Source organism: Balaenoptera borealis, assembly GCF_965194805.1.
Source record: "Balaenoptera borealis genome assembly, chromosome: 11".
Classification (NCBI taxonomy): Eukaryota; Metazoa; Chordata; class Mammalia; order Artiodactyla; family Balaenopteridae; genus Balaenoptera; species Balaenoptera borealis.
The window spans coordinates 32,205,853-32,232,773 of record NC_138868.1 but is presented as its reverse complement, the minus strand read 5'-3'; the positions used below and the strand labels follow the sequence as shown (position 1 = coordinate 32,232,773).

The 26,921-nt window shown below is 34.4% G+C and overlaps 1 protein-coding gene across 2 annotated transcripts in view; it reads left to right on the top strand.

The window, feature by feature from the left end:
- ANO3 (anoctamin 3) overlaps window positions 1-26,921 on the top strand; it is a 427,831-nt gene that overhangs the window by 297,349 nt on the left and 103,561 nt on the right. For both annotated transcript variants that reach the window (XM_082342533.1, XM_082342534.1), the window contains exons 5-7: window positions 3,679-3,837; window positions 16,509-16,609; window positions 24,527-24,571. In XM_082342533.1, coding sequence (XP_082198659.1) covers window positions 3,679-3,837; window positions 16,509-16,609; window positions 24,527-24,571 — 305 coding nt within the window. The remainder of the gene's footprint in view (window positions 1-3,678; window positions 3,838-16,508; window positions 16,610-24,526; window positions 24,572-26,921) is intronic.

Sequence of the window (26,921 nt, the reverse complement as noted above, 5' to 3'; positions counted from 1 at the left end):
TTTTTGCCTGATAAACTGGTAAAACTCATTATTCATAATTTAGAATGATAAAATAATTAGATACTAAATTAGAATGCTAGTTAATAGAGTTTGTGAACATGTTTACACAGACAGAGACAAAACCTGTGAATAATACCTAAGGTCACTTATCATAAAATGATGTAGGTTTTTTGGTTTTTGCTTTTTAAGTAGTTAGGCAGTTGCTTCTCTGGGAGAGTTTAACATTTATTTTGCTTAATCTTAGAGTAACAGATAACAATACCTATCAGGGTTCTGCTTTCAGTCCATGCTACTCTTAAAATAGGGAAAGCACATAAAATATTTTAAAACTATCTTATCTTCTCATAGTTTTCCTACCAACCAGTCATGTGATATCTAGGTCTTCTCATTGAAGGATTTTACCTTCACCTGGGATTAAATATGTTATTATTAATTTAAGATTCAGGTGATACTTAATACTGGACTGGTATTAAGAGGGTGATACACTTTAAGAAAAAGAAAATGCAGAGGAAAAATTTTATATAATCTTATTTTAGCTCAATCTTTGTTTACATTACCATAGAGATTCCTGGAGGCAGTGGGTCATAGTATAAAAAAGCCATGGCTATTGCAGTTCTGCTACAGTTTTGTGATAATTCGTCTTATTTGATTATAATTTGATTTGTGTTAATGTTGGAGGGGAGAGGATGAGAAATGACCACATGATATTTTAATGGCCTTATATTTTTGAGGTTATTCCTACCTGGATACACATAACTATGGATTATTCCCTTCTTTCCTTTCCCTTCTTTCCTTCCCTCCTTCTTCCCATAAGTATCTATTAATGCTTACTATGTGTCTGGCCCTGGGTTAGATGTTTGACATACTCTGTGAACAAAACAGTAAAAATTTATCACCTTTGTAAAATTTATATTCCAATAGCATAAGGTAGACAGTAAACAAAAGATAATAAATAAATTATTTAGTGTTATATAACATGTGGGAATTTAACAGTTGCTAAGGAAAATAGATTAGGAAAAGTAGGATCAAGAATGGAATATCATGGAAAGCAGCTGGAGGGTCTTGAAGAGAGAAGTTATATAATGTCATTTAAAATGCGGAGGATCACTCAAGTGTCTTAACTGTCATGTTGAGAAGAGACTTTAGAGGAGCAAAGACAGAGGCTAGGAGATGAGTCAGACTATTATAATAATGTAGTCAATACGTGATATATCTTAGAAAAGAGTAGTAATGAAGGTGTTAGAAAGTGGTCAGATTCTATATATATTTTGAAGAATTTTCTGATGATCTGAATATTAGATGGGTGAAAAGAGAGGAAATAAAGATGACTCGACATTTTTGATCTGAGCAATTTAAAGGATAGATTTGCAACCAATCAGAATAAAGAGGGTTTTGGGAAACATCTGCTTGGATAAAATAAGGAATTCCATTTTGGACAGTCAACTCTGAGATGTCCATTAGACATCCAAGTGAAGAAATCAGGAAGGTAGTTGGATACACAAGCCTATGGATATTAATTATGTAGTCAGCATATAGATTGTTATTTAAAACCATGAGACTGAATGAAATCACAAGGAAGGGAATGCAGATAAAGAAGGCAAGGGAATCAATGACTGTTCCTTTAACAAATCAGAGGAAGAGAGAAATAATCAAAAGCTGAGAACAAGGAACCATTTAAGTAGGAAAAAATCCAAATAAATGAGATGTCTTGGGAGTGCAAAGGAAAAAAACGTATTTCAAGGTGGAGTGAGTGGTTAAACTACTGAAAGGTAAAGAAGAGGATAGAAAATTGATTAATGGGATACATCAATGAGTATGTCATTGGTGACGCTGGCCAAAGAAACCTCTGGAGTGGTGGAGGCAAAAGCACTCTAAAGTCTGAAATTAATTGTGTCTTCTCTGGCCATAAATCCTCAGTGTCTCCATCCTATAGGACCTGTAAATGGCCTTTTGGCCAGTTAGCCTTTTATTACTGCTCAAGCCCCAGACCTAGTAATCTGCACTTATGTATGCTTCCTTGTCTTTTTCAATATAGTTGTCAAGACCACCATCAAATAGGTGAGAGTTCTAGTTTCACTATTGCCGTTTCCATGACATCTGGGATGTCACTTAACCTCTTTGGCTTTTGGTGCTCATATCAATATCTACCTTAAAGAATTATGAGAATAAAGCACTTGGCACACTGCCTGGCACTATAGTAAGTGATCAGTTAGTGACAGCTATTATTATCATCATTATTATGCAACTACAAGGCCTTGATGACTCTGCTGGAGTTGTTAGTCACTTTATAGTATCCAATAAAATAATCCTGGGAATCTCAAAATCTTTTCATTCATTGAAGAAAGGGCTATGCAAACCTTCTTGTCCTTGAACGTGGGAGTTTCTAATACCCCCGAATTCACACACATGAACCTATTCTCTCTAAAAAGACAGCTCCTGAGCAGCCTAACCTGTCCCTATAGGATGGCAGTCACTCAGATATCTTTTTTGTTGCTTCACCTGGATGACTCCTTGGCCACCAGGTTACTCTGGTCCTCACTTTTTGACCTCAAGCTGCATGTATGTCCCAAGTAGGCTCCTCCAAAGAAGTTGGAGATGCCTTTGTCTGAAATTATCAGATAGCTCTCCAAATGTTAAGACATTTTTGAATCTCAAGAATGCCTGTAAGGGGAAAAATGGAATAGAGAGTTGGTACAGATATTTAAAAAGCTTGATGGAAAATGTGGAGAAAGAAGGATAATGTATATAATAGTTAAGAACATGGACCGGGAGTCAAACTTGAATTCAAGTAATGCTGGCAAAGTGCCAGCCCCCCGAAAAAGACCATCGTGAAAATCAGTTGATCATAAAAACTAATTTTATTAAAGTTACAGCAAGTAAGGATACCATCTGGGTAGTCTTAGTAGTGTTTTAAAAAGATGAAGTTAGGGAAGAGTTTTCAGAGGGTTCTAGGACCTGGACTGGGGGATTTTAAGGTAAATCTTGCAAGGGAGGAAGTTGGTTGAAAATTGGTCGGAGTCTGTGAAAAACAGCTGGGGTAGGTGGACAGAGCAAAGGGAGGACCTTAAAGAAGTCTTAATAAGCATGCAATTAGTCTTAATAAGTAGGCTGTTTTAGTTGGATCACAGTCTTATATTCTGGGAGCAAGTATTTCTTGGAACAAGCAGCCCAGGAATTGTTTGGTTTGGTATTGTTGAACATAGGTTTAGGAAAATAATGTCTTATATGAGTATTATTTCATGTAGGAAATTTTGTTAATTTTGGTTCTCAATGCTTATGTTGTTTAAACCTTGTCGTCTTTATCTTCAAAATGAAAGTTTGAATACTAAAATATGTAAAACATTTATGTCTGGGCCTGATTTTGAGCAAATATTCAATGTATGTTGGCGATTATTTTTATAGGGTCTTATTGAATAAAACATACGCATTTTGATGCTAACATCAGAGAATCCATGTTCTGGTGTCAGACTGCCTAATTTCAAATCCTAGAACGTCACTTGCTAGCTTGTCTCCTACTGTAGATTGCAAACTTTTAAAATGATCTTTTCTTATCTCACAATTGGAATGTAAAAAACACATTTTTATATTGGATTGCCAATATTCAAACGGAAGTGACTGAAAGCAAAATGTGTGTGCTTATCTAACCCACGCTATTAACAACCCTTGCTTTATTTGCAGAATGACATGAATTACATAGCATCCAGTGGACTTCTATTCAAAGATGGTAAAAAGCGGATTGATTACATCCTGGTTTATAGAAAGTCAAATATACAATATGACAAAAGAAACACATTTGAAAAGAACCTCAGAGCAGAAGGCTTGATGTTAGAAAAGGAGGTATGTGCTTTAATAGTATTAGCTATGTGGTATAATATGCTGGAAGAGATATGATCGTTTATGTTTTAGTAGAAAAGTGTATAACACGTGGCTTTTTAAAATGTATAGCAGTTATCTCCCAAATGTAAAAGAAATGCATATGTATAGTACTATTTTAAAATATATTCCTTTTTTACTCTACATGTCTCTGTAAATTTAAATATTTTTCAAAGGGCATAACTATTTTTACAATTTTAAAAATTAAAGAAGGAATGAGTCTATATAAAGTACAAAACTCTATGAAAAGAAGAACAAAATGTTGAAAGAAAAGAGTTTGCCAAACTGTTAATGTCTAGGTTTTAATATTTTTTGTTTTTAAATTTTTATTTTGTATTGGAGTACAGTTGATTAACAATGTTATTGATAGTTTCAGGTGTACAGCAAAGTAATTAAGTGATTCAGTTAAACATATACATGTATCTATTCTTTTGTGCATGTATCCTTTGAACCATGTTTTTCTCTGGATATATGCCCAGGAGTGGGATTGCTGGATCATATGGTAACTCTATTTTTATTGTTTTAAGGAACCTCCATACAGTTCTCCATACTGGCTCTACCAATTTGCATTCCCACCAACAGTGTTGGAGGTTTCCCGTTTCACCACACCCTATCCAACATTTATATTATTTGTAGATTTTTTGATGATGGCCATTCTGACTGGTGTGAGGTGATATCTCGTAGTTTTGACTTGCATTTCTCTAATACTTAGCAATGATGAGCATCTTTTCATATGCCTCTTGGCCATCTGTATATCTTTTCTGTAGAAATGTCTATTTAGGTCTTCTGCCGATTTTTTGCTTGGGTTGTTCATTTTTTGGATATTGAGCTGCACAAGCTGTTTGTAAATTTTGGAGACTAATCCCTTGTCAGTCACATTGTTTGCAAATATTTTCTCCCATTCTGTGGGTTGTCTTTTCGTTTTATTTATGGGTTCCTTTGCTGTGCAAATGCTTTTGAGTTTACTTAGGTCCCATTTGTTTATTTTTGTTTTTATTTCCATTAGTCTAGGAAACAGATCAAAAAAAGATATTGCTGCAATTTATGTCAAAGGGTGTTCTGCCTGTTTTCTTCTAAGAGTTTTATAGTGTCCAGCCTTACATTTAGGTTTTTAATACATTTTGAGTTTATTTTTGTGTACGGTGTTAAAGAATTTTCTAATTTCATATTTTACATGTAGCTGTCCAGTTTTCCCAGCACTATTCATTGGAGAGAATGTCTTTCCTCCATTGTACAGTCTTGCCTCCTTTGTCATAGATTAATTGACCATAGGTGCGTGGGTTTATTTCTGGGTTTCTATTCTGTTCTGTTGATCTATATTTCTGTTTTTGTGCCAGTATCATACTGTTTTGATGATTCTAGCTTTGTAGTATAGTCTTAAGTCAAGGAGCCTGATTCCTCCAGCTCCATTTTTCTTTCTCAAGATTGCTTTGTCTATTCGGGGTCTTTTGTATCTCCACACAAATTTTAAGATTTTGTTCTAGTTCTGTGAAAAATGCCATTGGTAATTTGATAGGGATTGCATTGAATCTGTAGATTGCCTTGGGTAGTATAGTCATTTTGACAATATTGATTCTTCCAATCCAAGTGTATGGTATATCTTTCCGTCTGTTTGTGTCATCTTCAGTTTGAACTATTTCTTCTTAATCCTGTTTCGTTTATGCTTTTAAAAAAGACTGTATTTTTTAGAGCAGTTTAAGGATCATAGTAAAATTGAGAAGAAGGTACAGAGATTTCCCATATACCACATTAACCCACACATGGCCCTTTTATCATTATGTAAAGCCCTTCTTTATCCCTCATAACAGTCCTTTCTTCAAATGCTTTTTTTTAGTGTTCTTTAAGGAAAGCTATTTTTTTCAAGTGAAACAATAAAAGTAACAATGCTCACTAGGAAAAAAATGAAAAATAGAAAGGATATAACACATAACCCTCACTCTTATTATCCAAAAATAACCACTCGTGCTGTTTTTAACATTCTAGGGTTTTTTTAAAAAATGTATTTATAACATTACAGAAAGAAAAAAAACAATGTAAAAAATCAGAAGTATAACAATGTACAAAATAAAAAGTCAAAGTGCACATCTACCATCTCTCAAATCATACCCTTTTCTCCTTTGGTAGCCTTGCTAATAATACCTTGAATTATCCTGTTCAGTGCCCCTCAATATATTTTCTATGTATATACAAACACATATAAATTTTTTACATAAAATTAGTCATGGTATACTTACTATTCTGCCATTCAATTCTGTTGTTTAACAATGTATTATGGATATCTTAAATTGTAGTGTATTTAGATCGAACTCATATTTTTTACTCAGATGCCTAGTATTAAATTTGGTGATTTAGCCAACTGTTCCCTTACTGAGAGAAAAAAATTAAATTAAGGATTTGAGGGACCCCTAAATTACCACTGATTGGATTTAACTACTTTACCAATAAGTAGATTGACAAGGTCAAAAGCTTTGATGATTTATTTGCTTAAATATCTGGATAATTGCTAATAAGCTTTATCAATGGAATAGAGTGGTCACCCATATTTTTATATGATATTGGAAACCACCCCTACTTTTTTGTTACCACGGGACGTCTCTTGTGATTAGTTATCTGAGGAACATCCATAGGAAATACTGAACTATAACTCAAGGTGACCCTAGCAAAACTAATCCATTTATACTTATTAAAACTCTTTTACTATGTATAAAATAACAACCATACACTGCCTTGACTCTTTATGAGGTAAGGATTTATTCACACACTGCCTAGTGTTACAGAATTGGGCAAGTGGAATTCTGATCTCAGTTTCTACTGACTCCTTTAGTTGTGTTTCCTCTGGGAATTTTAACCCAGAATATCCATATCACTAGTGATTAATTCATTTGGGAAGTATTTATTGAAAAAATCTTATGAACTCAAGTCTTGTGATAGGTTTTTATTAATTTAATTTCCTTGTGATTTCTCAAAATCTCCATACAAACAGAATCAATCAAGTGATTGATTGTCATCTGTTCCCAGAGCAGTTTATACATGCTTGCTATTATAATACTGGTAGTTATTTTGCTCATGTATTTATAATTATTTCTTAATTCAGCAAGTAATTTTGACAGATTCCATGAAGATGTTGGAGATCAGGTGAGTTAAGCAGACCACACTCCACTCCTGCCTTCACTGAACATACAGTCTGTGGAGGAGTCAGTCATGAAAATTGTTTACTTGTAAAAGAGATGTAACTTGGCTCACAGTCTCCACCTAGTTTTCTTGGTGGAAAGTCCAGATTCTCTTGTGTGTGTTCCTCTCCCTTGCTCCTCCAAGTTTTCCCAAGAATAATACTGGAAGTTATTCATCCAAAAGGGGTTTTGTTTTGCTTTTAAGGGAAATCCATTCATTCTTGAGCTCCCACTCTTCAGTTACTGCCAAAAGATTCCCACTTTTCTTAAAAAAAGCATCATGTCCCATTTTTTTTTCTATTTTTTCTAGAAAAAACGTACACATGTTTACTTTTGTTCCTGGACAAATGGCTTTTCATTCTAGGTTCCATAATTACAGCTCTTTTAAGTTCACATTCACATGATGAGGATTTGGTCCCCACAGTTCAATAAAGTGCCAGGACAGCTGGCCAGAAAGGGTATTCAACCTCAGCTGCACATTTCATTGGAATGACCATCCCCACAAACTGTAGCCATCGTGTTCATACAAGTTACCAGGCTCTACTTCCCCTTTCCTTCTATTTACCTCCTCATAGAGATAAATGACTTATTTTTTTGACAGTGGGAAGAGTTAAGGCTACCCCAATTCTGCAGAATAGATGATATTAGTTTTGTGGCAGAGTTGAGGAATTTGTATATCTTCCCTCCAGAAAGACCCTAAAAGCCATATGAAATTTGATACAAAAATCTAAGAAACTCTGCCAACCCAAACAAAGGAGAGTGCTACAAATTTTTTTTTAAAAATCTTGTAATGCTCTTTCCACTTGACTAGTACTTGCATATCTAAGAGGATATTTAGGTGGCTTTGCAAAATAAAGCTATTCTAATCCAAGGTGATTTTCAATCTCTACTTATTAATATAAAGTCTAAAATCCTTCCTTACAATACCCTTTATAAATTCAAATCATGTTAAGTGACCTAAAAGAGAAGCAAATGGTGCTAGAATGGCTTATAAGGAGGTCAGTAATCTAATCTTGAGGACGAGGGAAGACAAGAAGGAAAGGGAGAAGTGAAATCAAAGAAATAAACTTTGAACTGAGATTTGGAAAATGAAATAGTTAAAGTAGGTGGATAAAAGGGATAGATGTTTTCATCTATGAAACCAGTATTGAAATCTGGTTTTCAATACTGGCTGCACATTAGAATCCCCTGAGGATCTTTTAAACCCTTGATGCCAGACTCCACCATAGCATGGATCAACTGAATATCAGTATGGCGGTGCGAGAAAGAACACTGGTATTTTTAATACCAGAAATAAAAAGTACTAAATGAGTTTGGAAAGAATGGTTAGGGTTAAGTAATTCCATTTTGTAGTTTAAGACTTTTGATGATTTTCTTAGGAAAAATGGGAAGCTGCCGAATGATTTAAGCAGGCAGTATCATGACCATATTTGTTTTCAAAAATGAAACCTTAGATTGCTGAAAAGAGTATAGATTTAAAAGCAAGACTGGATATGCACAGAGATCATGGGTGGCATTAGAAATGGAGAGAAATGAATAGATCTGATAGATATTTAAGTTAAAATATAGATATTTGGTGGTGGTTTGGATATGGTAGAAACAGAAAAGATTTCAAGGATAACTTGGGCTTGTGACTTGAGCAATTTCTTTAATCATTCAAGGAACATTAATGAAGTACCTATTATATGCTACATTCTGGGGACAAATAGAAACCAAGATAAAAATGGGCCACGTTCCCATGGGAGGAAAAAAACCATAAATATACAAGGAATATTACCAGTAATTAAAACAGAATAGTATTATATAGAGAGTGTGACTAAGTAGCTATGTTAGCATGTGTGATGTGAAAGAAAGTAATCTGAATGAAAAGGAGTCCATCATGTGGAAGATAAGGGAACAGAAAACTATTTGCAGAAGGAATAGCCAGTATAAAATTGCTGGCCATCAGAAGAGAGCTAATTTGGGGAGAAAGTGGAATGGGATTTTGGGACTGAAGATCATAAGCTTGTAATTGAGGTACCATTGAGAAGTAGAAGTAAAAATGTTTGAAATTTGTGTCTAGAGCCCAAATGAGGAGTCTAAACTGAAGGTAAATGCTTTAGCCTTTATAATATAGATGGTAATATAAGCTGTGTATTAGTACGAAATCACTGAAGAGAATGGAAAAAAAAAATAGCCTAAGAGTGAGCCTGTAAAAAGTAGGAAAGGAAAATAGACAGTTGAAGGAGTTGGATGTAGGTGGAAGAAGAAGAGATGAGGAGTTGCAGGGAAGATTGCAGGGTAATCAGGGTAAAATACGCTAAGAAGTCAAGTAAGACAAGAAAGAGGCCCACTTAGTTGGAGAATGTGGAGATCTTTAGTGAAATCAGTGAGAATCATTTCTCTGAGGAGATGGGCTTGGAAGCTAGACTGTCATGAATTGAAGAGTGACTAGATAATGGAAAAATAGAGGCTGCAGCAAATATCATCAACCAACTTGCTCATCTGTGAATGGGAGGATGAAGAGCAAGAGCCAGAGAGGGAAATGAGGTCTCATGAGGTTTCACTTCTTTCTTCCTGTTTTCATTTTTTCTTATATGAGATGTTTAAATGATGATGGGGAAGATCCAGGAAAGAAGGGTGAATGGAGAGAGGCAGGAAGAGAAGGGAAGAGAAGGAAAGGGAAGAAATGGAAGAGAAAGATCGAGGAAACAGAAGACAGATGAGATAAAAAATTAAAAGGTTTTTGGGGAAGGATGAAGGGGGAGATCCAGTATAGAGTTAGAATATCAAGTGTAATATCAAGGAAAATTAAGATTTCTAAATTGTATTTTAAAGTTAACTTTCTGCTGTTATTTGTTTTGGTTGCCAAAGATATTTTTACTTATGTTCCTAATTCTAAGAGTAATGACATTGATTTTTTAAATGGTTGAGTTAATTAGGACTAAATTAATTATCACAATGTTAATGTGTAAAGTCAACCTGCTATGACAAACACAGTTTAAGTGAACAAAACATGTTTATATAATAAGCATGCTGGGACTTCCCTGGTGGCACAGTGGTTAAGAATCCGCCTGCCAATTAAGGGGACACGGGTTCGAGCCCTGGTCCAGAAAGATCCTGCATGCCACAGAGCAACTAAGCCCAAGTGCCACAACTACTGAGCCTGTGCTCTAGAGCCCACGAGCCACAACTACTGAGCCCACATGCCACAACTACTGAAGCCTGCATGCCTAGAGCTCATGCTCTGCAACAAGAGAGGCCACCACAATGAGAAGCCTGCACACTGCAACAAAGAATAGCCCCTGCTCACCACAACTAGAGAAAGCCTGTGCGCAGCAACAAAGACACGATGCAGCCATAAATAAATAAATAAATAAATAAATAAATAAATAAATAAAATAAGCATGCTAACACTATATCATGAAAAAGTATTGTCTTAAAATTTCCACAAGATTGTTTGACACTGTTTATATTGATTTTCTGTTGCTGCTTAACAACTCACCACACATTCATCAGCTTAAAATAAAATCCATTTATTAGCACACAGTTCTGCAGATCAGAAGTTTGGGCATGGCATGGCTGAGCTCTTGGCTCTGTTTCTCACAAGACTTAAATCAGTGTGTTGGTTGGGCTTGCATTCATACCTGGAACTCAGGATACTCTTTCAAGCTTATGTGGTTGTGGTAGGATTCAGTTCCTTGTGGTTGTAGGACTGAGTTGCCCATCTCCTTGCTAGCTATCAGCCAGGTACCTCTCTCAGCTCCTAGAGGCCATTCTCATTTCTTGCCGCATGCCCCCCACCATTTTTCACAAGGGAGACTCTCCCTTGTGTCCCTCTGCTGTTTTGAATCTCTCTTGCCAGGAAAAGCCCAGTCCTTTTTAGGGACTTATCTGCAGTGGAAGACAATATCTCTTTTTTAAAAGCAAATGTGCCATATAATAGAACTTAATCATGGGAGTGAATATGCCATAATATTCACAGATCCTGGAGACTGTACAAGACAAGGACAGTAGGGCATGAGGATCTTAGAGGACTTCTTAGAATTCTGCCACTATTAAAAAAAATCAATATCATGTGTATCGCCCTTTTAAGCAAACAAACATAGAAAGATACTTAACTCCATGATTACAGGATAGAACCTAGATATATTTTTAGTTTAAACCTTATGTTAACTGATGATTAACTGGTATCTAAATACTTGTAGCTATCTGAGCTATCAAATCCAGCGTTCTGCATTATCATAAACATTTATTTCTTCTTAAAGTTTCTACTATTATAGGCTGTGAGCTTTGTTTGCAACTTAATTTTAATAACTATTAAATTGAAAATATTTAGGGCTTGTGGCAGGTGGAAAGGGAAAATGAAATTGTGAAAATGTCAGCAAGTATTGGATTTGTTAGCTGAAAAATGGGAGTATTCCCTAGGGAACAAGTTCCCATTTTTAAAATTTATATTCCCCAGAGTTGAGTGCTGAGCCTGACACAGAGTGCATCTCAAATCTTCATTAAATTGCATGTTGATGTGGACAGTTTCTAGATAATCACATCATCAGCAGATAATGATCCATATTTGAAGACCATATAAATGAATAGGTAGATGATCTGTAACTTTCAGGATAGGTGCTTCGTTATCCAAGTGTATTTCCAGATTATATCAGCATTTTGTCTTTATCTTAGACTTAATACCGTGAGCTACCATATTCTTTTTTTTCTTTTTTCAGCTCTCTGCCACCAACTTGTAGAGCGACTGTGTAAAAACACATTTTAAAATTTCCTTTTCTCTCAAGAATGAATCTTCTACCTCTTGAGAATTTTGGATGGAATAATTAAATAATAATGTGAAGTGTGAAGGCGGTGGGTGCTTTGTTCCCTTGGAAAAGCCTGCCTGCATCAGAGCTAAGCAGAATAGTGCCAGATTGGGAGCTTCTGATTCCAAGGGAGAAAGTAATTTTTCTCCCTGCTAACACCAGCCCTTCACCAACCTCCTGCTCAGTAGCTGCAAGAAAATAAAACTACTTTTGTTTTTTGTTTTTTTGGTTTTTAAGTAGAGGTACAACAAAAGAGAAATTAAGCTGAGGAAATTATAAGAGAAGACAATTTATGTTGCTTGGAAAAGATATATATATATATATTTAAAGTTAAGACATACAAAATTAGAAATGTTCTAGCTGTATGTGCACTCAGCTTGACGTTTCATTCATCAATGGTAGAATTAATGAAGTAACATCCTTCTAAAGCATCTCCTTTATTTGAATGTAATAGATTTTTTCACATCTTAAGGGTTGACAGGAATGAATTAATAATCAGTGCTAAGCCAGCTATTCATGATGCTAATTTGAATCCTGACATAGTACCTCTTCCAGAATAATTCTGGTTTATTTACTTTCTTGTCTTCATCAGCTCTTGCTTAGGTACACGTTACATAGAATGTGTACTCAAAGTAAGTTAACTCATTCATTCATTCATCCACTCAACAAATGCTTAGTAACTACTATATGCCTGGCATAGAACTAGGTGCTCAGTAGACATAAATGAACAAAGTGAAAATCCCTTCTCTCATGGCATTTACATAAATAGACTCATTCATTAGAAGATAATAAGTACTATAGGAAAAAATAGAGTGAGGTAAGAATGGTGGGGTGAGGGCAGAAAGTCATAGTAAGTGACCAAATGATGGAAGTAGAGTGAATGAAAGGGAGATTAGTAGGAGAGTGGATTCACAAGATATTGAAGGTGAAATTATAGAAGGCTGTGTAGGTCATTGGAAAAACTTTGGTTTTTACTCTGATTGAAATGGGGTTCTGAGAAATTATATGATTTGAGTCACGTTTTAAAGAATAACTCTGGCCATTGTGCTACGAATAGACTACTGGGGGCAAGAATGTGAGCAAAGCCTCTGTTAGAAAGCACTGTAGAAATCTAGGCCAGAGATGGTGGTGACTTAGGCCAGGGTGGTGGCTGTGGAGGAAGTCGGGAGTGACCAGATTCTAGCTGTGCATACCGTAAGGTAAAACAAATCAGGAACCAAGTGGTAGTATGAAACCCAGGTTCTCCTGGTGTGGAGGCTAAACCTTCCCAGGTCTCTCCCAATACCCATGCATGTATTAGTCACTCCTTCTTCATGCTGCTAAAATATTCTGGCAACCAAGATGCCTAGGTTCAAGAACCATGATGCTCTGTGGGAGAGTATGATCTTCATTCATACTAGAATAAGGCTCAGCTCCTGAGAAACTATTTTTTGTGTCCCAACATCTGCTTATTCAACAATAGAGATCCCTGCTTTCAAACTGTGTGAAACCATTGGAGGGAATGCAATAACCTAACATCAGTGCATTTCTCAAGGGATTGGTTGTTGTCTTAAATCATCCAACATGTAGAATGTGTCATTCTGGTATAGATTGATTTTTGTCTGAGTCTGGACTCATTCATTTTCATAGAGGTCTCACTTCCAGATTCTGGGGGGGAAATAAGCACTGAATATGTTTTCTGTCATCTTGAGGATCTCATTTTCTCTGTCCTTGAATAACTGCTGAAAAAGAACCCACATCTCCCCACGAACTAAACAATGACATAAAGGCATAGGGCACTTTAAATACATACAGAGGAAAGAGAGAAATTTTCCAAAGAAACTTTAGTCTATAGAAATACAGTGTTATTACAATTTATACCATTTATATTACCAAAAGAAAATATTTAACTCTTCAATCACTTGATTCAAGTCACTCTACTTCAGAGTTTTCCCCAAATCATAGGTTGTTACTGGCTTTTTACTTGTATAATTCATAGCCTACTATAGAAGGCCTATAAAATTAAGGGAAGGTTCCACCAAAGATGACTCAGGTAGCCATTTACTGAGAAAAAGAAAAAAGAGGAAGATTCTAGTGAAGTTTTGCAATTAGCCATTATTTTGACCATGGTCTGATTTGAGAGGCATGCTCTTAACTGAGAATGAACATTCTGGGTAAACCTCTTATACTTGGGCCCTTTATAGTACAGTCTCTCATAAGACTCACAACTCTGTGAATTAAGACCATTCTCTCCATATCCCAGGAGAGAAAACTGAGGATCAGAGAGGATAGGTAACTTCCCCAAGGTCGTAGAGCTAGTAGATGCTAGAGATGGAGTTTGTACTTACCTCTTTGTGATTCCTAACACTATGTTCTTTCTTCCATACCATGTGATTTCTTCTAAGTAGGCAGTTAGGATTAAATAAATATATTTACATTGTGCTTGGTGAGTGAAAGGCAAGTTGGTGTAACACCAGTAGCTGACACCATCATTTCAAAAAAAGGATATTTGTTATCACTTTGAATATAAGAACTTTTGTATGGATAAAACGGGAAAAACTATAATAAAACATGAAATGATCCTTTCACTTGCCTCACATGAGGGAGTCATTTAAATAGGTGAATGCCTATGTTTTATATGTTTTAGAAAGACTTTTTTTGTCTTTACCACTCCTGCACAGAAACCTTTCAACCAAGTCTGGGGCAGTTACTAAAAAGAGCCTGGAGATATCAACATCATAATTATTCTTTTTTTCCTTGATCAGTGACAGATTTCTAGCTGAGTGAAAAAGATGTATTTTTAAATAAACAGTTGTTTGAATGAATTAATCCTCATTTAAAAAGTTATACACATTATTTCCTCAAGCGTAGCTAAAGTGTGCAAACTTAGTCTGAATTCAAAGGCCTTTAGATATTTAACACCTACTATGCCTTCTGTCATTGTTAATTTTTTTTATCATTCTTTATCTTTAATTTAAAACAAACATATTCGAAGTAGGAAAGTCCTTTGGAAATTGCACAGGAAGCATCTTTTGCTATTTTCCCCTGGTGATTTGAAAAATACCTAGTACCTCAATAAACTATAAAGAAAAAATAACACATGGTCCAAAATTTTGGAAAGTCTGTTTACTTTATTTACCTTCTTGGATATTTTAGCAAGTACCTGCATATTAAAATGTCTCACAAGTCCTCTAATGAGAAACCCTAAATTGTCTTGACCTTGGAATGATCCCGCCTTTTTTCATAATACTTAAGGGAACAAACACTTCCAAATGCTAATCTGTGAAAGTGCCTGTCCAGTGTCAATGGTGATCAGCCTGCTGTCTACACCTGAGTATTATTCCAATGATTGTCCCATAGCTCTCTAATAATACTGTTTTAAAATGTGGGTACTACAAATTTGAAGTATGTTCTGGCAAATTCATGGAATTAGCCATATCTAAAACATAGGGCTTTTTGAATATATGAATATAAAATTGTACAGTTTAATTTTTAAATATATAATTTTAAATTAGACTGATAAATTTCTTCCATACTTTTGAGCCTTTAAGATTGTTATGTTTCTTGAGATGTTCCATCTAGTTGAAATTTAAAGGAAAAATGTTAACCAAGTGGAGTCCAGCTGTATGTAACCTGACATGTGTGCCTAAATGGAAGCGAAGAGCAGTTCTTCCTTGACATAATTCAGCTTCTCTAATCATTTGAGGAATAAGCTCTGTGGAATTCAGTGCTACAGTGGCCACAAACTTCTTTCTTGCTCTATGGGCCTCAGATATTGTAGGAATTTCAGAAAATAACTGTCTAGGCTTTTTTTTTTAAAGTATAATATGAACATTAATGATATATAATGACAAAATGGTCAATTATTTAGTTACTTATTTTAGACTACTGGACCAAATCTAGGAATCTTGATGATTATCTGGTTCAAAAAGGCATCTGATTCTCTGTTAGTGGTATGAGAAAAATATTCAGAACAATGGAATCCAATTCTGGGAATTCTTAAGAATTAGACCAGAGTACTCAATTTTGTTAAAAGCTCCTTAGATAATTCTGATGCACACTTGATTCTGCTTAAAAACCTCTTGTCTAGATCAAAGACACAAAGTCTTATGATCTCTTGCAGGAAACAGTATACTAACCTGTTAAGATTCGAGTAAGCGTGCACATTTGACAGCTCTGTAAGGCTATGGACTTGTAGGATTTTTACCCTGTTTATCCCCAGGATTTTCATAGGACCTCTCAAGGAGTAATTACTCAATAAATTGTGCTAGAAGAATAAGTGAATGAATAACTGGTAGCAACTGTCAGTGTTGTTTTTACCACTACCACCGCTGCCCCCCACCCCGCTGCCCCAGAGCAGGAAAGAGAGGATCATGAGAAGGTGTCAAACAAGAATAACTTCAGATTCCTAATTGGCTCATGATTGTTCTGATTGGGGATTCTGGATCTTGATAATGATCAAGGGAAGAAAATGCACTAACTCACATGGATGATTATTTCTTGCATATGATGGCATTAGTACATTTTGATTAAGGTATTTCTGTATTAAGAAATTTATTCATATAAATTCCTTTTAAATGTGTGATAATGATTCATGTGTAGACAAGGGGACAATGTCCTTCCCTCTCAGATCAAATTATGGCATGATATTATCAGCTCTGATTCTAAGTGGTGTCTGTTCTGCTGTCCTTTGCAGCCAGCTGTTGCAAACCCTGATATCATGTTTATTAAAATTCATATTCCATGGGACACGCTGTGCAAGTATGCAGAGAGGCTGAATATCAGGATGCCCTTCAGGTACTTTCAAATTTTATTTCATCCTGTCTCAATGTATATTAAGATGATCCTGATTTTTGCAAAACTTGAGAGCAATAAACGTAATTCTTTCTACAGAAGAAATGCTTTTCCTTCCAAAGTTTAGCTTATCTTGGACATTTATCTTTCCTTCTAATTTGCTTGCTTAATGTGGTAAGCGTTCTGGTTCCCAGCTATATCATTTCTAGCTGGACTTGACTAGAGGGAGGGGAAAAATAGTTGTTTTCAAATTTTAACTTATAATTCCCAAGATCAATTTCGCTTCTTATTTAATATAGGTAGATGGAACTCTTATTTCTGTGAAAGTCAGGAAATGTAAGTGTGTAGCATCCTTATGTATACAAATACAGTGTTCTTTCTCTGTATAGCAGTTAGCAAGAATCATTCCTCAGGTAGAATTCAACCAGATGGTTTCTTAGCTCTGTCCTCAATGCCAAAGGATAAATGGTAATAAAAGGCCTTCTCAGTTCAAAGATTTTTCAGTCCTTCCTATAGGCAAGCAAAAATTGAGTAGATGTGTTTCCCCATATTGTGTGTTTTGTGTTATATGCAGAATCTATCACTTTCCTTCATGATCTCTCAATAAAATTCAAGTGTTTCTACTATGTGCAAAGTTTTAACTCACATTGAAGGTATGAACATTTACACTTATTTGGAGCTCAGTATGCTTTATCAACTGCTAAGAAGGTTTAAAAAGGTTTAGGGTAACAAGATACCAAGCAAAAGAACCTCTAGATAATGAATATGAATGAACAGTAAGAGTGCAATTCAAAAATATGGAGAAATTTCTCAGACCTGGTAGCATGAAAGAGGCCAACTCTGTAAGAGTGCTGATGGCCTCAGGTCTCATGACAAGCCTTTACGGTATTCAAGATGAAATATGGGATGTTGATCACTGTCTTTTTAGTCATCTGAAACACCTCAGGCTTTGGAAGATGCAACCATAGTCATTGCCCACAAAACAGAAATTGATTAAGCGTTGACAACTACAGAGGAATCTTACTGTGACAATATTAGAATTAGATACCTAAATTGACTCCCATTCCTACTTGAGTAAAAGTTTCAAAATTCTCTGTACAGATGATATTTATAAGATAGGTAAATAATACCTTGAAGAGCTTGGCAAAAATAATAATAATAACAAAATAAAAAACAAAAGAAAATGAGTAAAGTCTTTTGAATTCTTTAGCACCTTATATAAATTATTAATAAGATACCTACAAAAACCTGAAGTTTGTACATTTTTATGAAACTTGGTCCCTGAAAGAAGCAAGTAAGGACCTATGAGATATTATTTGTGTTATGATTAGATATTTTGAAGTCTACAGAGGACTGTTTTTAATTCAGGTCATTCTACTGAACCAAACTTGAGAGTACAACTAAGTAAGTGTACACTGTGCAACTCTTCATGTCTTGAGTTTTGAGGAATTTTTTCCTGCTGACACTACATCTCCTTCTAAAAAGTCTTTTGAAATACATGCTGTGACTTATTACAGGCTGATAATGGGAGAATACTTGCCTTTGCTCTATCTGCTTTCTTCTTGTTTGGTCTGTATATATGCATGCTACACAAAATCATGCAGAATTAAAACAATGAGTTTCATTTTAACTTATGAAATTATCAAAGACTTTCACAAGTAGTACTCTTCAAACCTCGCACAGATATAGTGAATAATCACCTCTGTTGATTTATGGTGAGAATCAAACCATAAAATATTCTGAAACTGAATTTAAAATTATTTTCTGTGAGACTTAAAACTTTTCATAACCACTTTTTATCTTAAGAAGATAATTGAAAAATATGTAAAAACATTCCCCGAAGTACTATTTATAATTATGAAAAATGGAAATATCTCCTATGTTCAATGGTAGAGGATTTAAATAATTTAGATATACCCTTGCAATGCAATATAATTCATTTAGAAAACAAATGGGTACAAGGATTTATTAATGATTGTAGAGAAATAATAAATAATAAAATGTAAATAAAATGTGAAGGATATGCATGTATTCATACAATGAGATTTCAACAATGTAAAATGAATAGAAATAAAATTGGAAGAAAATATAATATGCTAAACATGATTGCTTCTGATGGGTGGGATTGTGGGTCCCTATTATTTTATTTGTTTACATTCTTACAAAATTATCTTAAACAAGTTCTATTTTGACTGCAAGATATAAACAAAGATGCAAAAGAAGTGTGACACCCAAGACAATAACCTACTTTCTGATATCAGGGTGAAATTGCTAAAAAATTCCAAATTAAGCCTGATTTCACATACCTTTATCCTACCCCTATTCCTGTGATTTCACCATTGTTCCTAAGCAGAAGTATAGTTGAATTTATGCACAAACTAATTTCCTTGTAGATCTAAAAGGAGGAAACCCTTAGAGACTATCACAAAGCGTGCCATTTCAGTGGATTTCAGTATTCAGGTTCTCTTCAGGTTAACTGAACATTGTGTTAAAATATTCCATCAAAAAAGGAGAAGATCTTCCACTTATCTCCTCTGGACTTTATACAAAGCATGTGTTTGCCAGGGGTCCAAAAGACTGAATCCTTTTTTGCTATACAAGGGGGAATTTGTCATCATTTGATTCTTAGTCCCTGGCAAAGACACTTATTATTAATTTGAAATTATACTTTAATTCAATGAAAAAGTAAATGTTGGTTAACATGTTTGCTTTACACCAAATATTTGACATTCATAATTTCAAAGATGGTTTTCCTTTCCTTGTCAATATACTTTCAAAGTATGTCCATTCTGCTGTAGTTTATAGGGAAAAAGTCTTACAAAGACGATGGCAACAGAATCTACAGCATCACACATTTCATACAGCTCATTCCACCATCTCAGTTGGATTTTATTAATTTTAAAAATTGAAAGTCTGTTAGAGCACATTGACCTTTTTTCTCTCATTTCCCTTACTCTTGACTTTTTCAGATAAATTTTGAGGAACTCTGAAAGAATAGTCAATATTCTCATAACTTTGTTTTTTTAAAAAATCTGTATCAAATTTAATTGTGTCTTTACCTTAGCAGTTCATTAAAAACAATTCCCTTACCAGACTGTGTCTCCAGTTTGTATAAATTAGATCCTAGGTCTCCAATCTGTGTACCATAGTGTCCTTCTATTTCAACGAAAGTTTTGAATAGGATGTTTTCTTCAGTTGATGGTTTTGCTTTTTATAAATGATATTCATTTTTATTTTCTGGTAAGATTGCATTTGAAAGAAGAGTTCTGATACATCCAAAGAAAGAAATATGAAAACCATGAAATGTATGCAGTTACTGTCTCTTTTTATTGATGACATGGCTCAAATTTCTTCTTTATAATATGTTTTTCAAGATAATGTTCACAATTTCCACATTACTGAAATTTTGGAAAATGCCATTGTGATGCTTTTGATTTAATAATATAAATATTAGAAAATATACAGCTTTTTTCCAAAATTTGTCAAAGGAACACTGGTTCCAGAGGATGTAAAAGAAAAATATCCTGTGACCAAATATGTTCCTGAATTTCTAAGTTAAACAATAAGTTTATTTACTGTAGGAATTTTTAGAGACATGGTTCTCAGTCTTCAGAATACATCAGAATCACCTGGGAAACTTAGTAAAAATGAGGGTCCCTAGAACCTACATCCAGAGATTCTGGCATATTAGGTCAGGGATAAGATTGGGTATTTTTAACAAGCATCCCAAATGATTCTGTTACAGTTGGTAGAGAAATATTGTCTTGAAGATTTTTAATATTTTAATAATTCTTATAAGTTTTATAAATTTCAACAGACAGTTACACAGAGAAGTCTTTCCTTAATTTCCATGTGATGATGAATTTTTTTGAATCTTAATATGATGATGCTCTTGGGAAAACAGTTTGAGAAATGCTGGAACACAGAGTTCTTTTAGAACATATTTACAGATCAGTTTAAATAATAGATGTAGCATTAACTAACTCCTTAGTAACCAACTTCTGATTTATTTATAAGGTACACCTAAAATTTGGGATAGCAGTCAGCTCATAAAAAGAGAATGTTATTCAAGCATAGAATAAGTGGCAAAGTGTTTTCATGATTACCAATTCATTTTCCAAATGTCCACCGTTATCATATTTAGGAACATATATATTGTCTTAAAAGTAAAATATACAAGAATAACAAATAACTTAAATAGGAAAAATACATCTCTTTTTTCAAGACAAGATTTTTAAAAGATTTATGCATAAAAACATATCCGTGCTTGACTATTCCATGTATTTATTCAGTGTTGAAACCTATATATTGCATTTCAGAAAGAAAAACTGCAAATTTATTCAGAAAAAAATTATTAGAGTTATAACCCTTCCTTCAAAAGTTTTCTGGTAACTTACTGTATGAACATGAAACTTCAGCATTTTATCTAAATTTTATGCCTGATATTCTGCATGTGTAGAATTTTATATACATAAGTTTTCTAGCTATTTCTTTTCTTGATTATTTTTCCAAAGTAGATATGGCTTGCGTATTGGACTTGATGTTTCCAAACTAACCAAGAAATTTCAGAGAGTTAAAATAGTCCACATTTTCTAGTTTTTATTCTATCAGGAAAGACTTAGCCTGTGTCTTGTACGTTCCAGAAATATTAATTCCCACATTCATTACTTTTCTTTTGATTCAAAGGTGATTCCTATTCATTCTTACCCTTCTCTCACATTAAATTGGTCAAACATATTTTAAGATGATTCATTCATCCTGTGGCTTCTCAGGTTGAGTTCAAAGGTGGGGTCAACCTTCCATCTTTCCTCAAGCTCCTCCTCCCACAAATATTTTAATCATAGCAAATTTGGGGGAAAATTTTTTAAAACATTAAGAACCATCTTTTATCACAATTGGGATTAAACTTAGATCACTTTTTTATGCAAAGGATATCTCACTCAAAAATAAAATAATGTAATAACATACAGGGAGCCCAATATATAGAATAGATAACAGTGCAGTAGCTTTGTTTGACAAGGAGCAGGGACCCAGGGTCGCATCCATGTGACCGTCCTTCTCATTTGGCCACACAGACATCTCCACAAGTGGCCACTGGCTGTGTGAAACGCTGGTTGGAAACAATGATGGAGATAATTATTTACTTATAATTTTGAGCGGTTGTTGTAATAGATGGGTAAGTAGGTAGGTAGATAAATTCTGTCTTGATGCAAGGTGTAGAATAGAAGAATCTTTCAAATGAAAAATTAAGGGAAAATAAAGAAAGCTCTGTCCATGAACAATATGCAGTTAATAAATTATGGAGTGAGGATTGTGGGTAGGAAATAATTTGGTCCTGCAGGCTCATTTATGCAGAAGAACTAAGGAAAACTGCAGGTTATTATTGACTGCATGAATTAAAGGTACACTTGTATATGTTGGGGAAATATAATTAAAAACAAAATCTCCCCCAACCAAGGAAACTTCTCCACAAACATAAAAGAGAAAGATAACCCTTTTATCACTGAATAAACATTAAACCAGAATGCAACATGCATCACAGGCAATTCACTGAGAATGCAAATACAAAAAGAAATTGCACCCTTTTCTCTAGCCAAGCAGATACACCCATTACAGGCATGTCCTCAAGATAAACAATAACCTAACCGGTCCTCAAGTAAGAGGACTTGACAGCACTAATTGTCACACATAGTTCATCCTAGATTTGACTGGTAACTAAGGTGTTAGTTAATTGGGAAAAATGAGTCTCTTAATTTTATGTGTTCTTACAGTATAAGCGGTTTAAAAAATATGTGTATTCATCTTATATGACTTTCTTCCTTCACTTGTTCTTATTTCTCCCAAAGCATTTCAAAATTAAAAAAGAAAATGTTTAAGAGAAATATTTCAAAATAGCAGCAATAAAAAGAATAATGTTTTATCCAAATGCCACCTTGTTGTTTTATATCATTCCTTACCATATCCACAACTGATCATTATAACCATAATCTTTATCTCCTCTTAATCACATTCCTAGATTTTTTTGATGCTGAAAATTATTTTAAACCAATTTCTACATTTGCAGTTTTTTTTGAGATACCTTATTTAGTAAATGTTTATTAAATTCAAAGTGCCCTCAGGCACTGAAGGAAATAAATGCAACTGTGAATTAAACAAAAGCCCATTCATCTATTCATCAGCCATCGGAATGCTTACTATTTACCAAAGAATGTGCCAAGTATACACAAAGTCAGATGAACTGAAGCTACTGTCTTCAAGAAACCCAATCTCCTATAGAGGATAGTCATTGAACAGTTATATAATACGGGGTAAATAGTGCAAGAGAGTACTTTGTAGAGGAGATTCGGAGAGAAGACGGGTTTATAGTCCAATAGGGATTTCTTTTTTTAACATCTTTATTGGAGTATAATTGCTTTACAATGGTGTGTTAGCTTCTGCTTTATAACAAAGTGAATCAGCTATACATATACATATATCCCCATATCTCTTCCCTCTTGCGTCTCCGTCCCTCCCACCCTCCCTATCCCACCCCTCTAGGTGGTCACAAAGCACCAAGTTGATTGAATGATGTATGCACACAAACCTGTGTGTGTTTGATGAAATGAAGGGGGGTGATATTTAAAGTGTGAGTTTAGGCTAGACAGAGCAAGCCTTGAAACTCCATATCTGAATTTAGTGTTAGAGTATGTCAGAGACAACTTAAAAATTCTTTTCTAGGATTATGACTGGTGAGTGCAATGAAATATGGTAGCTCAGAAGGTTTTTCAAGTTTTCTAAGCAGTTAATAACACAGGACTAAATATCAATTGTCCTGACTCTCACTCAGCCCTGCTTTCTAGATACCACACCATGGAGGAGTTTCCTGATTCTCTGGAATGGGTTTTGGTGGGTGGGGATAAAGAGGCATTTTAGGAAGGCCCTGAATGAGATTCTTGAGCTCCAAGACGTGGATTTAGTGAGAAACTTTTAGAAGGTGAATTAACCTCTGTCACTAGAATATTTAGTTTCTCTAAAATCAGAATGCTACACACTTACTTAAAACACTCAATATCTTCCTATAACTTTTCACCCAAAAACCTTAGCATCAGTGGTAAGACCCCTCATCCTCTGTGCCTTGTTCATCATCCCCTCACCTCTTTTATTATTATCCTCAACTTGCAATTTATACCCCAGCAATTAACAAATTAGTCAAAGTTCCCTGACTCTTACAATGTTTAGTCTTGCTCCCATAACCGTTTCATATGCTGCTACCTCTGTCTAAAATGCCATGTCCTAAGTACTCCATTCAGACAACTCCTGCCATTCATGCTTCATGATTCAACACAGATAACACATCCTCTGGGAAAGCGTCCCTGTCTCCTTTCTCCTCCATCTATGAAAACTAACTGAGATCCCTTCTCAGGTACTTCCATAGCCCTCTCTGTTTTACTGCATTATCACACTTTGTTATAACTATCACTTGTCTCCTCAGCTGAAAAGTAGCTTTTTGAGGGTAAAGACCCTCTTTTTTTCTCTAAATTTTTAGTGGTTATAACTTAACATTCTTTGCAAAGTCATAAATATTCACTACATATGTGTTTAGATCAATAGATGACTTCATATAACGTATAAGCAAGTGATCTGGTTAATATGCATTATGTAGCAGAAGACAAACTTTCAAAAAAGAATTAAAAATCAAATATTCAAAAGTGATCTATTGATTTATGAAAGTGTCTTTGTTATTAATAACTTAGATTCTGAAATTGAAACAATGCAAGTTCAGAGTTCTTCCTATTATACCAGTTCATTTCGTGTCTTTCTTTAGCATGTGGAAATTAGAGTACCGAAATGCTCAGTATAATTGAATGTTGTCACTCGCTGGTTTCACTATTTTCATGTGACTTTCCTCAGCTGATTTCTTTCTTTCTTTTTTTTTTTCAGGAAAAAATCCTATTACACTGACCAGAGGAGCAAATCAATGGGCAGGTTGGTGGGTGATATGAAATTTGTTTATGACCAATTTGTCATTTGGGAAAAAAATAAAAAATACATTTGATTACCCATATCAGCAGCTGTAAATTTTAGAAAGAAAAACTTTACTGATTTGTTCAAGATATTTTCAAAATGACTTATGCCAAATTTGACAATGTTTAAAATCAGATGATCCCTTTTTTTTCTATTTACCATTGCTGTTCCCACAATCCTTCCTTGATATAATGTTATGCAACAAGGATTTTAATTGCACGTTAGTGTTTCAGGAGATTTTAATTTAAAAAATAGTTATAAAACCAGGATTGATGGGTAAACGATGACCCACTAGAGTAATAGAACAATAGACACAGCAGAGGCCTCTTGGATAATTTAATCCAAACCTCTTATTGATGACATGGTAAAAGAAAGACTAGCATCCAGAGTGATGAAGTGGTTTACCAAGGCCATACAGCATCTTTTGTATTATGGACCTCCTCTTATTCCACCAGCTGAACCTGCCTCTCTTTCAATTCTGGTATTGAAAGGAAACTTCTTTTCAAGAGCTTTATCTCAAAACAACATCTCTTTACCTATTGTGGTAACAGTAGCTATGGTAAAGGAATTAATTAAAATACAACCCTGAGACACAAGAAACTCTCCCACCTGAATTGCCTTGACCCCGTTTCACTGGAGAAAATGAGCTTCCATTTAATGAACTCTACAAACAAAAGGCTTGTAATAATTCTCTGTTTTTCTGCTCCTTGCAAAAAAATCAATTAACAAAAATAGAATGTGAATGTCGTAGAGGAGGCCCTATTGAATAATGTTGCAGGATATTGCAAATTAGAATGACACAAAAACTAGCAAAATCATACAGTGTAAATATATGACCATTTTAGGAAAGAATTTAGTAAATCTAGTTCTTTTACCAAAGAAACTGTCTGAATATAATTTAGAACTCTAAAATAGGAAAATTTTGAATTCTAGAAGAGAGTATTGTACTCTATTAAACATTAAATTTAGGTTGGTAGGAATGAGTGACAAGAAAAGTAAATCATGAGGGGGGAAACTTGAAACCTGAATGAATGCTAAAGGAATTAGTGCTCAAATGGCTCTTAAAAAATTAATGATGTTCCTTAGCCAGTCAGATTCTTCTGTTTGTCAGGTTGACATGCTCAGATTTACAATGAGCTTTCATCATTTCTCTTGTGCCCATTCGTTCCTGGTCTATATAAGCAAATTTCCAAAGTTATTTTTGCATAATAAGGTCAAATTCATTGGAATATTATAATATATAAATTTACAACTGCAGGTTTTCCATATTTTTCTCTGCATGTTTAATATTGGATATGTTGATAAAACATGTTTAGGTTTGCTTCTGGGTGCTGTATAGAATTAGTGAGATTTGCCACTGTATAATTAGTGTGTTTTCTGCTAAATAGGCATCTTCCTTTCAGAGACTCACAGAAGGATAAAATCCTGTATACTAAATTGGCAACAAATGTCTATGTAATACTGTCATAATTTAGTTTTAGAGTAAACTTGTATTTAGAATTCCTGATAAACATGTATATTCTAAATCCTAAAGAAACATTTTTAATAGTGGAAAAATGTTTTTCTTTACTATTTTGGTCAAACAAAAGTAAACTAGAAAAATGATTGCTATATTATGTGTCATAATATGTTTTATTATCTTTTGTGTTTATTATTTTTTGTTTAATTTTATGAAATGAAAATAAGGTTGTCAGTTATTCCAAACAATTGTTAATGTACCTTAAGCATTACTATAGTCTACTGCTTTACAGTTTACATGTTACAAATAGTTCTCTTTGTTCTTTGAGTTAGTGGATGCATAGGGGGAGGGTAACAAATAAATAGGAAAGGCATTTACAAAATTATATGACATATTAAACTGAAAAAATGACTGTCTTGGTATTTGCCTGAGTTTATACTTTCAATTAAGGAAATGACTGATTTTGATTTTTTTTAAACTTGACCTTTGGAAAAGAAAATTTAAATGTTGTGTGTGTGTGTGTGTACGGGCATCACTGTTATAAAATTATAAAACCCAATTTTTAGACAATTGGAAAGAGGGAAGCAAAAGTCTGTGTGTACTTAGATGTCACTTGTGCTTTCCATTTCCTGACGTGGGAAAGATGTTTTGTGCATGGGTAATTTGACCAGTAAACATTAGGGGTAAATATGTACAGGCAATTATCCAGGTTTCAAAGATCATTGTTTCTCCAGGCAGGTCGAAAGGAAATGCCTATAGTTTTATTATTGCTGCTATCTATCATTAGTTTACAAAGTACTTTCATATTCAATTATCAAAGCATCTTCAAAAGGACCATTCAGGGGGGCAGAA